Source organism: Erpetoichthys calabaricus, chromosome 4 (genome assembly GCF_900747795.2).
Source record: "Erpetoichthys calabaricus chromosome 4, fErpCal1.3, whole genome shotgun sequence".
Classification (NCBI taxonomy): domain Eukaryota; kingdom Metazoa; phylum Chordata; class Cladistia; order Polypteriformes; family Polypteridae; genus Erpetoichthys; species Erpetoichthys calabaricus.
Window position 1 is genome coordinate 260,297,261 of NC_041397.2, and position 16,745 is coordinate 260,314,005.

General features: G+C 42.3%; 1 protein-coding gene across 4 annotated transcripts in view; it reads left to right on the forward strand.

Moving 5' to 3' along the window:
* itsn1 (intersectin 1 (SH3 domain protein)) overlaps window positions 1–16,745 on the forward strand; it is a 282,819-nt gene that overhangs the window by 258,473 nt on the left and 7,601 nt on the right. For all 4 annotated transcript variants that reach the window (XM_028800700.2, XM_028800701.2, XM_028800703.2 and 1 more), the window contains 8 exons: window positions 69–175; window positions 1,788–1,971; window positions 4,434–4,532; window positions 5,526–5,693; window positions 9,782–9,994; window positions 14,882–15,003; window positions 15,137–15,219; window positions 16,374–16,457. In XM_028800700.2, the coding sequence (XP_028656533.2) occupies window positions 69–175; window positions 1,788–1,971; window positions 4,434–4,532; window positions 5,526–5,693; window positions 9,782–9,994; window positions 14,882–15,003; window positions 15,137–15,219; window positions 16,374–16,457 (1,060 nt within the window). The remainder of the gene's footprint in view (window positions 1–68; window positions 176–1,787; window positions 1,972–4,433; window positions 4,533–5,525; window positions 5,694–9,781; window positions 9,995–14,881; window positions 15,004–15,136; window positions 15,220–16,373; window positions 16,458–16,745) is intronic.

Here is a 16,745-nt window from a genome sequence, read left to right on the forward strand (position 1 = left end):
ACGTTATTGTAGGTCATGCTGCTGTCTAATGATTTGCGCCATAACTGTTATGTATTTTGTTGTTTCAGATTTTTCAGAAGCCACTTCTGGAGTCGGAGCTTTTAACAGAGAAGGAGGTGGCCATGATTTTTGTGAACTGGAAAGAGCTCATAATGTGCAATATAAAGCTGCTGAAGTAAGTTCCATCTCTGGGTGGCAGGCTGCTAGCTTACAAACTGTTGGCTGTTTACAAGTTTCATCGTGTGGGGTTATATGACAATACTATTAGAATACTCTTGTCGTAACCCTTCCCACCCAGAATTACACGCTGTAGGCCAAAAGGACATTCGATTTGTTTTAAACATGTTACTCTTTATTTTAAACCATCTCTGGTTTGAACTTGATGGTCCTGGGATAAGTAATGAATGTTTAGCAGATGTTTGATGACATTTCCCTGCAGTGAATGTGTTTTTCCAACTGATGTAACAGTGAGGGGTTTCTGAAAATCCTTATGAAGTTACCACAATCTAAATTCAAATCACCTTGTGAGCAGTTTATGATGAGCCCCATCACAAAGCACATGACAAGACCATGTGGTACCCCACCTATCCCTTGGCCCTTTCCTTTTTTGTCTGAGCTTTTCTTGTTTCAGACTCCAGGAACTACCCCTCAAAATCGCGATTTCATGTCCAGGTTAGTCAAAGTTATCACAGTGACTCGGTTCAGTTCAGCTTCCTCAGAACACTACACTTGATAGCCAAGATGTAGCACAACATTTAGTTTTATCTATTGAAAACAGTTATATTTTCAAACTTGTAGAGTATGATAAAGGGCAGATGACAACAGAGGGCATGAAAATGAGAAGAATTCCCAATCTTCCAGTCAGGGCCAATGCAAAAATGAAACTTTGTGCTGCTTTCCTCATAAATATGTCGGTGCAATGGCTGGTGCTGCTGCCTCCCAGCTCTGACATCCTAGGTTCAAGCCTTCCATCAGTGACTGTGTGTGTGGACTGTGCAAGTAATCCTCACGTTCAGGTGCATTTTTTATTACCACGCTTGTTTTAACTCCACCTGGTAGTTGTCTGGTACAAATCTTGTAATCGATATTTAACTCACTTCCTATTGTCCAAATGACTTGAAATTTTGCAGACTTACTCACGTCCAATGACAATACGTGAATCAATAATCAGTTTCACTAATTGATCAATTAATCCATGTTAATGAAGAAATGAAATTTTTATATGAAGAATAGTTAAAGATTTCACCAATAGATGGCGCTACTAATGGATAGAAATATTAAAGGAAGTGTTAAAATATTGATTACAAAATTATACTAAAACAAACCCAAGACTCGAAATTTGAAAATAATATACATCTATAAAAATAATTTTTAAAAACCACACTTATATTAAGTTAAAAAGTGTAGTAAAAAGTAAGTCTCTCATGCATCACTCGTAAAATAAAAGCGTGGGCGCATTTCATCAATCAACATTCAAAATACACTTCTTAAAATCTTAGCAAAAGCGCCCACCTTTTATTTTATGAGTGATGTATGAGAGACTTATTCCATTCTTTGATTTTCTCCTAAATTCTAAAGACACATCATTTTATAAGTGAGCGTGCCCTGTGGTGTGTCGGCTTCCTGTGCAGGACTGTGCCTGTTCCATGGTGTTGGACTATATGGGTTCTGAAAATGTATTAGGAGTTTAGATTATGTAACTCTAATGTATATACTGTAAATACAATGGACTCCAACAATGCTGACAGTCTCAAAACATTTCTGTTGATGCTTTCCTTGAAATGCAGAGCTTTGCGGGTCCGAAAGAAGATGTCTGGGGAAAAGATGCCAGTGAAGATGATTGGTGATATCTTGACTGCTCAGCTGCCTCACATGCAGCCATATATTCGCTTCTGTAGTTGCCAATTAAACGGTGCCACCTTAATTCAGCAGAAGACCGACGAGGTTCATGAATTCAAGGACTTTGTCAAAGTAAGAATATTTGTTAGAATTCAGAGCTGATCTGGTGAATTGCTTTCCATACATCTTTTTAATGATGATCTAATGATGAATCTTCTGTTTTTAGCTTCATAACCATTTCATTTCTGATTACGCAGTGTTTTCATTTGTAGCCATGTCTAATACTGATTGAGCAAATTCTCAATCCTCTTCCCAGTCATTGATCATCTAGCCACCTTCCCAGCGTTCTGTGGAATTCACCTGATTTGCCCCTCAAATTCCTTTCATCCTCTGTTTTTTAGCACAGGGGTGAGGCCCATTCTCTTTATGCGTTCTTCTTCCTAAGTCTTGGTAAAACCTTGTGGAGCCACCTGATCATTCCATATTCTCTTCTCTTTGCTTCATGTTCCAGCTCACTTGACTGCATTTCACATCACATACAGTAGCTCTTTGCACAACCTGCACATTCACCAACCAGAGAAGGATGGTGTCAGCAAGGCTGTCCAAAATTCAAAACTCAATTCTAATACCCTAAGATGAAGAGTACAAAGCATGGGTGAGATGCAGCTTGATGTGTCCCATGTGTGCGTCCACCTGCCTACAAACAACAGGAACAGGTATAGACCTGAGGCACTTCCTGTCTACAAGATACAGTATATGAGGAATACTGTATATTGTGTTAAATGTAAAGTGGCTCGAATACCAGGAATCATTGATAATGCAGAGTGACCTACAAATATTGATCATTTTTCTTGTGCCAATGTCATTGTCCCCTTCACATTTGGAGCAGTGGAGCTACTGGTTTGTGATCTTTTTTCTTGTGTAACCACACGGCAACAATTTTATGGTCCCAATTTGTGAATGACCCTCACCAAATGTACCTGTTACATGCATTGCCTACTGCAGTCCCCTGGTTTTCAGTTGTCCCTTTAACTGTCTGCCAACATCATGCCAGGCTTTCATGTGGAGATGTCCTGCAAGGTGTTTGGTGATCACCATGTTGTATACTGACCTAATGTTGACAGGACACCAAACATTTTTCCAGCCTGCACTGTAAATGGAGATGTTCAGTATTTACAAGAAATAGTACACTGTGTGTGTGTGTGTTATTAGTTTTCTCTAAGAAGGCTGTTAGACTGCTATTGGGAACTACTTGAAAATTAGACGACATTTTTATGTGTAATTCTAAAGGGTTCATTCCTTGTATCTTGCAAATGTCAAGTGAGCATGAGGAGACAGACAGACAGTCAGGTAAGTTAAGAGCTTCACCCAGGTCTTCTCTCCACGTCATCATTACCTTTGTATCCATCTTTAGGGCAGTCTCATAACCCAGAAGGCTCATGCCCAAGATCCTCACATCAATGGCAGCTACTTCCTCATCACCTAAACAGGAAAGCCATGTCCTACAATTTAAAATTGTTGATACTCTCACAGTGAACAACAGAGCATAATTACACGTGGATGAGGTCAAAAGGACAGCATGCTCCATAAAGGCAACAACTCTCTGGTCCCTAATATAAATGCCAGGCCACCTTGATATTCTGCTCACGAGAATAACAAAGAGGAGTGGAGACAAATGTTAGAATCCCATGGTTACCTGCAAAGAGTGAAGTTACAAGGGCTGAAGGGTACAGGGTTCTTTCTGGGGCCTGGCAGGAATCCACAACGCTCCCCCTGACTGCTAGCAGGAGTCTCCTTTTTTAGCATCCAGGTGCAGAATTTCTACTTGTGGCCGAATAGCGTGTGTCCCCTGTAAATGAAACACATCCTTAGATCCCCCTGCTACCTTTTTGAGTTTGGGCCCACCACCCCATCCTCCTAATCCAGAAGTATTGACCCTGCGTGCCATACAGCAACATTCCACAGATTTGTTAATCACTATTTTAGCTTGATCTGACCCTCCCATGCGGTCTTGACAGTGAGGACCTTTACCAACATTGCACTGACCACAGTCTCAGAAATGGGCCCAGATATAACAATATGCAATAGATAATAACAAATAATCTAATAGTGAGAACCAACACCCCCATTTTTGGATCCTGCATAAGCCTTGCCAGGCAGTGAAGTGTTGTCCCATGTATCCTGCTACTGTTGCTAACATTTAGTCCATCTAATGCCCCTCACCGAAATGTGGCCCATATCCTTTGCCTTTTGGGTGTTGAACCCTCATGGCAGTTTCCTTGGGCTAAACCCCGCTGGATTGTGTGGAGTCACCCAGCTCTCCAAGGCCTTGACCCAAGGATGGATTCCATTATTTGTGTTTAATGAGCTTTGCCAAGGGGTCTACATTTTGTCCATTTATTTATTTTTTAACCTCTCCCTTAAGATCGACTGGCCAGTGCTAACTTTTCTGTAAACCACTCCACTATGCCAGGAGATGTGCATACTGATATATGGATGTGAAGAGCAACTGACTTGGGGTGCTTGTGTAACTAAACACTTTTTTGTGATAATTAGCACTGTAATTTTAGGATTTTTAATTCTTATATTTGCAGAGGCTGGCAATGGACCCACGGTGCAAGGGAATGCCACTTTCAAGTTTTTTATTAAAACCAATGCAAAGAGTTACGAGATATCCACTCATCATTAAAAATGTAAGTATCTGACTGAAGGCCTTCTTATATTTTCAGACCGATGTGATCATGGCTGTCAGTTATATTGCAAGGTGAAATGGAGCCTATCAGTTATGATAGTTGTGACCTCAAGGGAATGCCACTGAGCCCCAAACCGCAGACACAATTACACCCCACCCAGTCATGGATGCAAATAAAGGTTACATTAACCTCCCTAAACCGACAGATCACAGTCTTAAGGTTAATCAGCACCTTTAATTAAAGTTTCCTTCCATTCCTCTGGTGATCTTTGTCCCCTCTCCTCCCAGCTCCTTTTATGTTCGACCTGGGAGTATTTCCAATGTCATGACATAACATGACGGAAGCACTTCCAGGTCATGTGAAAGCTCCCCCAAAGTAGGCATACCTTCACATGGCAGCACCCAGGGATCCCAACAGGGTTCCCTTCTGAAATGACAGGTCCAATGAAAGCCTGCAGGAGTCCAAACAGAGGTCGTAACACTGCCACCTTTCGCCATGCAGGATAAACTGTCTCTGATAATCAGTCTCCCCACCCATCCGTCCATTATATGATTGCCCTGACTGGGATTGGAACCTACAGTTATCCCACCCAGGTTGCACCTCTACTTATGTAGCCCACCCACACTGGCCTCCCAGCTGGGTAAGATTTCACACTCCATCCCAGTTGGGATGCCAATCCATCCGTCCAAGCATTTACACAGGATGCAACCGTCAATTAAGCTGCTAATCATAAACAATTACTATTGACCCAAGCAGTTAAATATCACTAAAATATTCAATCCAGTGTACAAATTAAACACAATGCGAAGAATGTCCAGTAAAGGGACAGTGCCAAAGGGCTGTGGGCAGCACATGAAGACCATCCCTGTGATTCAATCTTAGTGAACATTTAAAGCTTAAAAAGAGCAGGTGCCTTGTGGAACCTCAAGCAGCCCTCTAAACTTGATACAGACCCCCACTTTCATCTTACTCGTGTGTTTTGGCCTCTGACAGATCCTGGAAAACACCCCTGAGAACCACCCTGACCACAGTCACCTGAAACAGGCACTGGAGAAGGCCGAGGAGCTGTGCTCACAGGTCAATGAAGGAGTACGCGAGAAAGAAAACTCGGACCGGCTGGAGTGGATCCAAGCACATGTTCAATGTGAAGGCCTGTCAGAGGTAAGATCAGGGAATCGGGGCCAGGCTTGACCTATGGCCCACCTCAAAACAGAACATCAGGGCAGCATAACCTGGGAGTCCCCTCACTTGAGAAAACGTTTGAAGGAGAACTCCAGCTTCAGTTATACATCTCATACACCTTCAAAAAGCATTTTAAGTTCCTCTGTCCAAACACTCACCACAATAAGGGCACCCGTCCAGTCACCTACTGTCCAGACTTTCAGCTGTCTGTTGCTGCACTCAGTGAAGAATACTCAAAAAATATGCTGAAGTGACTTGACTTTATATATTAGAAAAAGTTCACCAGTGTTGTCATCAGGCTATGCCTATCCATTAATTGGGTATTGTGCATAATTCTGCATATTAGAGGACAAAGTACAAATGAGTCAAAGGTCTTCAGACCCGTGCTGTACAGCGGCATAAAAATGAGCTGAGAAGCTTACATACAGTGCATCCAGAAAGTATTCACAGCGCATCACTTTTTCCACATTGTGTTATGTTACAGCCTTATTCCAAAATGGATTAAATTAATTTTTTTCCTCAGAATTCTACACACAACACCCCATAATGACAACATGAAAAAAGTTTACTTGAGGTTTTTGCAAATTTATTAAAAATAGAAAAACTGAGAAATCACACGTACATAAGTATTCACAGCCTTTGCTCAATACTTTGTTGGTGCACCTTTGGCAGCAATTACAGCCTCAAGTCTTTTTGAATATGATGCCACAAGCTTGGCACACCTATCCTTGGCCAGTTTCACCCATTCCTCTTTGCAGCACCTCTCAAGCTCCATCAGGTTGGATGGGAAGCGTTGGTGCACAGCCATTTTAAGATCTCTCCAGAGATGTTCAATCGAATTCAAGTCTGGGCTCTGGCTGGGCCACTCAAGGACATTCACAGAGTTGTCCTGAAGCCACTCCTTTGATATCTTGGCTGTGTGCTTAGGGTCGTTGTCCTGCTGAAAGATGAACCGTCGCCCCAGTCTGAGGTCAAGAGCGCTCTGGAGGAGGTTTTCATCCAGGATGTCTCTGTGCATTGCTGCAGTCATCTTTCCCTTTATCCTGACTAGTCTCCCAGTTCCTGCCGCTGAAAAACATCCCCACAGCATGATGCTGCCACCACCATGCTTCACTGTAGGGATGGTATTGGCCTGGTGATGAGCGGTGCCTGGTTTCCTCCAAACGTGACGCCTGGCATTCACACCAAAGAGTTCAATCTTTGTCTCATCAGACCAGAGAATTTTCTTTCTCATGGTCTGAGAGTCCTTCAGGTGCCTTTTGGCAAACTCCAGGCGGGCTGCCATGTGCCTTTTACTAAGGAGTGGCTTCCGTCTGGCCACTCTACCATACAGGCCTGATTGGTGGATTGCTGCAGAGTTGGTTGTCCTTCTGGAATTTTCTCCTCTCTCCACAGAGGACCTCTGGAGCTCTGACAGAGTGACCATCGGGTTCTTGGTCACCTCCCTGACTAAGGCCCTTCTCCTCCGATCGCTCAGTTTAGATGGCCGGCCAGCTCTAGGAAGAGTCCTGGTGGTTGGAGGCCTCTGTGCTCATTGGGACCTTCAAAGCAGCAGAAATTTTTATGTGACCTTCCCCAGATTTGTCCCTCAAGACAATCCTGTCTCGGAGGTCTACAGACAATTCCTTTGACTTCATGCTTGGTTTGTGCTCTGACATGAACTGTCAACTGTGGGACCTTATATAGACAGGTGTGTGCCTTTCCAAATCATGTCCAACCAACTGAATTTACCACAGGTGGACTCCAATGAAGCTGCAGAAACATCTCAAGGATGATCAGGGGAAACAGTATACACCTGAGCTCAGCTTCAAGGCTGTGAATACTTATGTACATTGCTTTCTCAATTTTTTTTTATTTTTAATAAATTTGCAAAAACCTCAAGTAAACTTTTTTCATGTTGTCATTATGGGGTGTTGTGTGTAGAATTCTGAAGAAAAAAATGAATTTAATCCATTTTGGAATGAGGCTGTAACATAACAAAATGTGGAAAAAGTGATGCGCTGTGAATACTTTCTGGATGCACTGTATGCCAGAGGATGACACCAACAGATGAAAAGTTTAGGTAACTATTGTAGTTTTCTTTCAAGTGATTGAATAATACGCAGAGCAAACCCATTCACATAGTGCACAACTGCAAAATACGTAGACAGCCCCTCTATTTCTTGTGCTATTTTTTGGGATAAGGAGGTCCTTTTAACAATCTCTACCCTGGGTTTTGCTGTGCAGTTATTACCTTCAAATCAGTGGATTAATTGACTAAGATGACTGACATCAAGGTGCTTAAATTTCCACTCATGTTCAACTGTCATCTGCTATCATAAAACATTTGTCATTATGTAGGAGGTTTTGCCAACACAGCCGTGTGTCCTTAATGTTCTTATCCTCTTTACTGAAATGTGGTCTAATGTGACGCACAGTGCGGACCTGCCTTGCACCTGAATAATAATTACAGAGTGAAAGAATGTGCTGTATTTAGAGCTGATATAGCAATTCATATCATTTGATGACATTTTGCATGCTGGCTGGGTATGCAAGTAAGAATTTCACTGTACTCTGTATGCTTGACAGTACTACTACTGCTACTTCTTCTTTTTAATAGTAATGTACATCCATACATTCCACCATTTTCTGAGGCTGCTCTTACAGTGCAGTGCCGTGGGGAGTCTGGCAGTGCATTGTAGAGCCCACTCAGACTCTCAACCTGATGGTCCTGCTGTTGGTAAGCCTTTCCAACCCTGTCCAGTCCTGCTCTTCATGCCACACTTGCCATCCAGTTGTATCTCAGATGTTGTAAGTTACCTTGGATAAAGGCGTCAGCCAAATAATAAGCAGAAGAAAACGTACATTCTTCTATGTTCTAACTTGCTTAATCCAGTTCAAGACTTTCCAGTAGCACACTCACCAATCATAGACAGGATGCTGCTCCATCACAGGCACATTCTCTGACAGTGGTTAGAGTGCTTCTCCATCACAGGGCACGCTCAGCAACCATGGAAAGAGTGCTACTTCATTATGGGACACCATCAGCAAACCTGGACAGTGTGCTACTCCATCATGGGGCAGTCTCGCCAGCCATGGATCGAGTGCTTCACCATCACATGGCAGGGTGCTACTCCACCACAGGGAACACTCAGCAACCATGGACAGGGTGCTTCTTTATTACAGGGCAAGGTGCTACTCCATCATGCAGCCATCATGGGCCACATCTGCCAACTGTGAATAGAGTACTTCTCCATCACAGGGCAGGGTGCTACTCCATGACAGAGCACATTTGCCAACCCTGGACTGAGTGCTACTACATCACAGGACTCACTCACCAACCATGGATAGAGTGCTACATAATCATGCAGCCATCACGGACCACATCTACCAACTGTGGACAGAGTGCTTCTCCATCACAGGGCAGAGTGCTACTTCATCATGGGGCACCATCAGCAAACCTGGACAGTGTGGTAATCCATCATGGGGCAGTCTCGCCAACCATGGATAAAGTGCTTCTCCATCACATGGGAGGGTGCTACTCCACCACAGGGCACACTCACCCCTCATCCATTTATTTCAGTTTTAAACAGTATTCAGAGAGCTGATCAATAATAAGAAAACATTGCCAACTAAATCTGTTTCCTGGATGGGCTCAAAAGTTTCTAGTTTTTGTGAAGTTCTGGAGAGCAGTGAGAGTTATTATTTGTATTATTTTACATTTGGCTGACACCCTCATCCAAGGCAACTGATAGCAGCTGTTTTTTTACAATCGGAGCCGAGGCAGAATAAGTGACTCACTCAGGGTCACACAATGAGGCAGACGTGAGATCTGAAGTCCATTGACTTCGACACTACATCTCATTGCCTTCCTGCAGAGCGTGTGGTGAGGGCACCTGCTAGTGGAGTTTGTTTAGCCAAACACGGATAAGGTTGTCACTGCACTTTCCGTCACTCTGATGTGCCCTGATGCAGTTGAGTAGTCCGTGGCCTGGCCTCTTATAGTGTCCAGTGGGGACTTTCTGCATTTTCATTGTAGCTAACCATTTAACTGTATTTAACTCTTTCTTTTTATTTTTTTTCGGAAGCAATTGGTATTCAATTCAGTGACCAACTGCCTGGGACCTCGTAAGTTTCTTCACAGTGGCAAACTCTACAAAGCGAAAAGCAATAAGGAGTTGTATGGTTTCCTCTTCAACGACTTTCTGCTGCTCACACAAATCATCAAACCTCTTGGGTCGTCTGGCACAGACAAAGTCTTCAGTCCCAAATCCAACCTTCAGTACAAGATGTACAAAACCGTGAGTGCACCATCATTGTCAGACTAATGTTGCATGTAATCAGAAACGGGGTGATTAAGTCTAACCCCCAAGTGCTCAAGTCAGGAGAGGTGCACATTCTTCCACGTACAAATGATGACCAAGTATTCATTTCAGAGATGGTAGAGCAATTTGGAGATGTTGGAATGATGCAGTTAAATTATATGCCAGGTTTTATCATTTACCACATAAACATGTGGTGCTCACAGACTGTAAAACAGGACAGCAGTGATTCTCATTTTACAGTCATCAGCACTCTAATGGAGTTTTAAAGGTATCATATGGCTTATAATTCTCCGCAGAACACTATGTGAGAATCTCAGTACAGGACGCATCAGCATTATTAAAGTATTCACATTCTTTAAACATTATTAATGATAAGCATACCAAGAAAGAATTTTGTTGTTGGATCTGGAAAGCAATCACAACAAAACACAACCGTTTTCCCAATCAGATGTTCCAGTGTCGTGTTTCCACAAGTATCAGTTAACTTGGCATTAAAGTTCGGCCTGAAAAAACTGAAATGTCAGAGTAGGTAAGAATTTGCTCAACTCACCCCCTTGATAGTGCAGTGAGACAGAAGAGCAGCTTTGCAAATGTCATAAAAGAAGCGGTGATGAGATAGCAGCCAAGTCGTCACTGAAAGCTTTCAATTTACCAAATAGCCTACATCCCCATCGCATATCGGGGAAACAATGCTGTTGTGCTTATAAGTGGCCAAAGTATGGATTAAACATGTTTGCTAGACTTATTCTTGCCAATAGAATGGGGACCTCAGAGGGTGGATTGAGAAGAGCCACTTGGGGTGGCTTCCACATGTACATAGAATTGTTTTTCCCATGCCATTCTAGCCACTAATGGACAAGTTCCCATCGAAAAGGGGTTTTAGTATTGTCTTTTGATTGGCAGTCTAACAACAAGACCAAGGTGGGTGACACATTGTGAGGAAATGAGCTGAGGGTACGTCCAACTACTATGTTTTCATTTTAAAAACTGAGTTTTTAAAAAGAAAAAGATCTCCATCCATACAAACGTTTTCATATCATTTATGAATGTATGTCTGTCTACATTAAAATGGCCAAAAATGTATGTGATATAGACGTTCACCTACACCAGTCATATACGCATCATAGAAGAATTCCTTGAAGGGTTAGTAACGCTGCTGGCCACAGGATTTATCACAAAACTGTAGTGACTGGTAAGTGAATTGCCTTTTACACATTTATGCAGGATTCTAACTGGGAAGCAACTCTTCTCTGTCCACTATGTTGGAATATGGTTTTCTTCTACAAAGCATGATCAATCAGGGAACAAAACATTGTAATGAGCAGGATCTAGTCAGGGAAGGGATACGTAATAAGCTTAAATAATCAGACCAGATGTCTCTGGAGCTAAGCCCAGTAAGCTCCTGGCCCTGGCCATAATGATTTATTTGCTACTACTTCTTCTATCAGGACTGAATCCTTTTCAATGACTAATGACCCCAAGCATTAGTTAATTATTTTACTATTTACATTTATTTTCTGCAGTGCCAATCCAAACACCCTCAATTTCCCCACATTTTATAGATTCACTGAATTTGCCCTATCTTTCAGGTGAGGAAAGATGGCTCTTAAGTGTTCCTGTTACTCTGGAGGTGCTAAGAGAAGCACTGTGCACTCTGAATAGAGGCAAAGCCCCAGGCATTGATGGCATTCCACCCGAGTTAATTTGAGCCCCTTGGGAACAGCTTTCTTTACCTCTTTTCCAAACACTGCATACAGTGCCATTTCTTCACTATATCTGAATAGAAGAGTCAACCCCACAATCAATACTCTTTTATTAAAATAAGGCAAAGACCATGCCCAATGTCAGAATTACAAGCTATTATGTTTAATTAATTTAGATTTAAAATTCTTTGCTAAAGTCCTAGTCCGCAGAGTTGAACCTGTTTTCCTTAAACCAATTTACTCCTATCAAATTGTTTTTATTTTATCCCACTTTGCTTCAGATAATCCTAGAAGACTACTACTTTATATAATTGATGCAGCCGTCTCCTTTCCTTTACCCATGGCTTTACTTTCCTTTGATGCTGAAAAGGCATTCAATCGAACTGGGCATTTTATGGCAGGTATTGGACAAAATTAGATTTAGTGTCGAATTTGTGGGCATGATTAAAATACTCCCTCAGCTGTGTTGCTCACAAATGTAGACATTTCAGCTACTTTGCTTATTAAAAAATCATCAGACTGGGCTGTCCTCTCTCCCCTCTTCTGTTTAATTCATCTTTGGAGCCATTGCCCGAGGCCATTAGTACCTCTGCTTAAATTAGGCCTATTTCATTACATAATAGTGATCATAGAATTTCACTTTATACCAGTGACATCCTATATCTAAGGAATGTTCCAAAAGATCTCCTACACATTTTAGACTTTTTCAAGTCTTTTAAAATTATGTCAGAGTATAAAATTAATTGGTTGAAGTCCTCCCCTCCACCACTTAGCACATCTGCTTAACCCACATTTGTCCCTACTACTAACCAGTTCATGTATTAAGGCACTGCTCTCTGATCATTAACAGGTTTTTGCTGATGTTAGGTCTTCATTTCAGTCATGGTCAGATATCCAAATGTCTTTTCTGTCGTGACTGGCCACTGTAAAGATGAACATTGACCCCAGATTCAGTTTGGTCAGCTCCATAATTTCCTTGCCTCCTTATCCCTCTTTTTGGTTCAAGGTTTGTTTTCTTCTCTCCAATTTAATCTGGAATGGCAGAAGACCCCCGATTGAAACACACTGCTCTGGTCCTGGAGAGGTGTTAACGCAAGAGTGTCATTGCTTCTTTTTGAGTTGCGTCATTGGGGTTATACATTAAATCCAGCTTGGCACGGTATATGTTCTTCAATCCCTCCAGCTTGGCTTTCCCTAGACTTGGCAATTGTACTCCCTTACAAATTACATTGTACGTGCCAGTTTCAAACTTAAGACCTCCAAACTCCACCTAGGACCCATTATGCTGTACATGATACAAACTTGGCATAAAACTGAAACCTATCTTTAATAATCATGTGTCGCTCTTTGGTGGTCACCATGTTTTCTGCCTGCTTGCTGGGAGCGTGGCATCAGTTCATCAGGTGATCTTGCATCCACTCATTTGAAAATCCTGAGTTTCACTTTGACAATCCTCCTTCTCCCTTTTTCTACACTCTACAGCTTGTTTAGCACTAGTGGCACATGGTGTCTCCCTTACATCACCTTAGCCCTTTCATCCTCTTTTCCCTCTCGCTTGTTCCTTTCCTCTTCTCAGAAAGCTTGTCTCAGTTCTTTACTTCCTGCTATTTAAAGCTTCTAATAAACCTTTACCTTCATCTCTCTGTGGTCCCAGGACGTCACATTATCCTCTCCTATCTCCTGGGATGCACTTCTTAAAAATGTCAAATTTTCATTAAGAAACCCTATTTATCAGTTTACTCAATTTAAGTTTGTACGCAGGTTATATTTTACTCCTCGTAAGCCACACTTAATGCACTTTAGCCCAGATCCTCTCGGTCACTTATGACCCTGTGATGCCACAGGGACATTTATGTATATGCATTGGTTTTGTCGTCCTGTGCTTGCTCTCTGGTCTCTAATCGCTTGCTCATTCTCCTCAATGCTATCACTTCCTATTCCTCTATTGCCACATATTCTTGCAATCCTGGATCTTTCAGGCCTTACTCTGTCAGTGTCCCAAATTCTTGTGTCTTGACACTGCAGCTACTAAGTGTCTTCTTGCCTCTTGGCGGAAGTCCCCTAATCTCGCTGAAAATCTGTCCATCATCTTTTCACAACCCGATTCTTCTGGAGTTGTTAGCATCACGGACTAGTGGAGCACCCAGAGAGTCCATTCATAACTCCACAGTTACATCTTTTATGAGCAGGGACTGGTAATGCAGGGGTGTGTGTGGTGGTGGTGTGGTTGGTTGGTTGGTTGGCATGGCACGGGACTTAGGATGGGGGTGTGCTGAAATATTGAATTATTCCCAACTTTGTTAAGTAAAATAAACAGTTGATTACAAAAAATAATCACAACCAAATTTGAGTGCACTGTCTACGTTTTTCACCCGTCCACATTGCAAGGCCAAGCCAGCATTTTCAGAAGTATCTGAGGACAATTTTCAAAAGTCTCCATTTTGGAGATTTAAAATGCCAAGTTAGTATGGATGAAAGGCAAAATGTCTGCGTTTTTAGATGAAAACACAGTACTGTGGACAAGGCCTGGGATGATTGTTTTTTCTGTGGGCATGTCTTCAATAAAATACACGGCTCTGTGTTTGTGATCAATGCTCTTGTAGCCAGGAGATGTTTATGGGAGACCGACTATGTAGTTTTCCAAAGAAAAACCAAGGAGTGAGTGAAAAGAGTTCACCTTATTATTCACCTGACTTGCTCTTGCTTTCATATATTTCAATATTTCCATGAGCCCTGAGTCAGCCATGTCAAGCAGTATGTTTTGAAAATAACATGTCTTGTTTTCAGGGAGGAGACAGCAGCTCTCATTTGCACACTTTACATTCATATGACTGCGTACCTCATTTTTATGATCTTTGCTGTTCACCTCGCAGCAGATCTCCTTCAAGATTTCATACGCTTATGACTTTAGGACGTTGTGTTAGTAAGTCGTGTGCATCAGTACACTTGTGTACAGTACATCAGTAAGCAGGAACAGTGTAGCTGATTCAGTACTTTTTATTAGAAAGCGAGACACAAATTACAGTATGTAGGACATGGAATAAGTTTTCTAGTAAAGAATACGACGGATGAAATTCAGCTAGCGATTTTCTAGTACTTTAATCATCATCACGATCTGCCTGTGCCGCTGCCACTGACGTCTCCATGTTGCCCCCTACAGCCCATTTTCTTAAATGAGGTGCTAGTGAAGCTGCCGACTGATCCGTCAGGAGATGAGCCCATTTTTCACATTTCTCACATTGACCGGGTCTACACGCTCCGAGCTGAAAGCATTAATGAAAGGTACGTCCCTACCTTTTTTTTTTTTTTCTTTCTGATTAAAATTTTTATTTTAATGTCGTAGACATTTCTCTGCCTTAAAACGTAACACACTGACTGTCACTTTTACTAAATTATACTTTCTAATGCTTTACAGGACAGCCTGGGTTCAAAAAATTAAAGCTGCTTCAGAACTGTACATTGAAACAGAGAAAAAGAAAAGGGAAAAGGCCTATTTAGGTAAGCAGACCACCGGCACCCAGCCTGGGGGGATTTTTATGTTTCATTAAGCAATCGTTTAGTTTAAAAAGCAGTTCAGACATTCACAGAGTGGCAAACTTGTGAGAACCGTTTATGAATCTGCACTGTGGGGTATTTAAACCTGCATGGCAGCATCTTGAAGTCCGACTAAACGCTGCCAGGGGTCATCACACGCATCTCCTGAAATGCCATTACCAGCTGACTCTGATTCCACCATATTTTATGGAATTTTGTTCTCCATTATTGTAGAGAGGAGCAGCGAGGCTGAAAAGACAGCAAGAGAGCCCGCTGCCTACCATGACACCCTTCAAAAGCCGGGGGACCTTCCCTTCGAGCTCTCCTTCTTATTCAGCAGTCCCAAGTTTATGTGAGGACACAAAGCAGAGAGGGTTGAGACCCTGGGTGATTTCTCGCCAGTGACACTGATTTTCCTAAGCCACTTGAATGTTAACATACAAAGAAAATGTGCGGACCCCACAAAGAAACTAACTGGGCTGGGATCTGAGCTTTGGATTTGGGGGTCACCTCTCCTGGGTCCAATCATTCAGATTTGAAATGTTATGTGGGAAGGAAAGATTTGCATTGAGTTTGCATGTGTGTGAGGTGTAAAGTTGACTGGCATCTGTGCCCATCCATGCCAGTATCCCAATTGTGACAGGAGAGGCTTTCCAGTTTCCATTCAGCCAATAGGATACATGCTCATCCTGAACAGCAACTCATAATCTTTTGTCTATTGAAAGCAACTTCAGACATATTTGTAGACTTTAGGGGAGTGTGGTCACACTTAACCTCCATGTTGCTCCTCCTGGTCCAGGAACACAGGGCTGTGGAATATGGGGACCCCACTGGACACCTTCAGGTGGGAGTGGGCATGTCCTTTGACCTGTAAGACAGTTTTACAATCCCAAGGCTATGCCTGATCTCCATCACCTGAAAGAGTAAAAGAACAGAAAGCAACAATGGGACTTGTGACCAGCCACAGAGGTGATGCCACGCTATCCAGCGCAAGGAGCAGTTGAGCCCAGCTGGCACCACGGCTGTAATGTGTGGCATCTGCTCCCCCCAAGCCAGTAGCACATTGCTTACCTGCTCAGACTGCTGTATTTTAACAGGTCTCTTTTCCGTTTCCACAGTGCGCTCCCAAAGAGCCACCGGAATTGGACGACTGATGGTGAACATCGTGGAGGGTATTGAGTTGAAGCCCTGCAGATCGCATGGTAGGCACTCATATCTTTGCTTTAACATTTACATTCATTTTTTTGGTCTATATTTTAAGTATTTCTAAATAATAATCTGATGTGTAGGTATACAAGTGTTGAGTTAATTCAAAGACGTGAAAAAATAAAAGGCTACAAAGAATCCACATTATTATGCATTCATTTTGGTCGGAGTCACTTCATCTCATTTATTTTAAAATGTTATTCAGTCCATCGCACTTCATCATGGCCTCCCAACAGCCTACAATACAATTATGTCCATATATAATCCATCTGTTCACTTCCCAA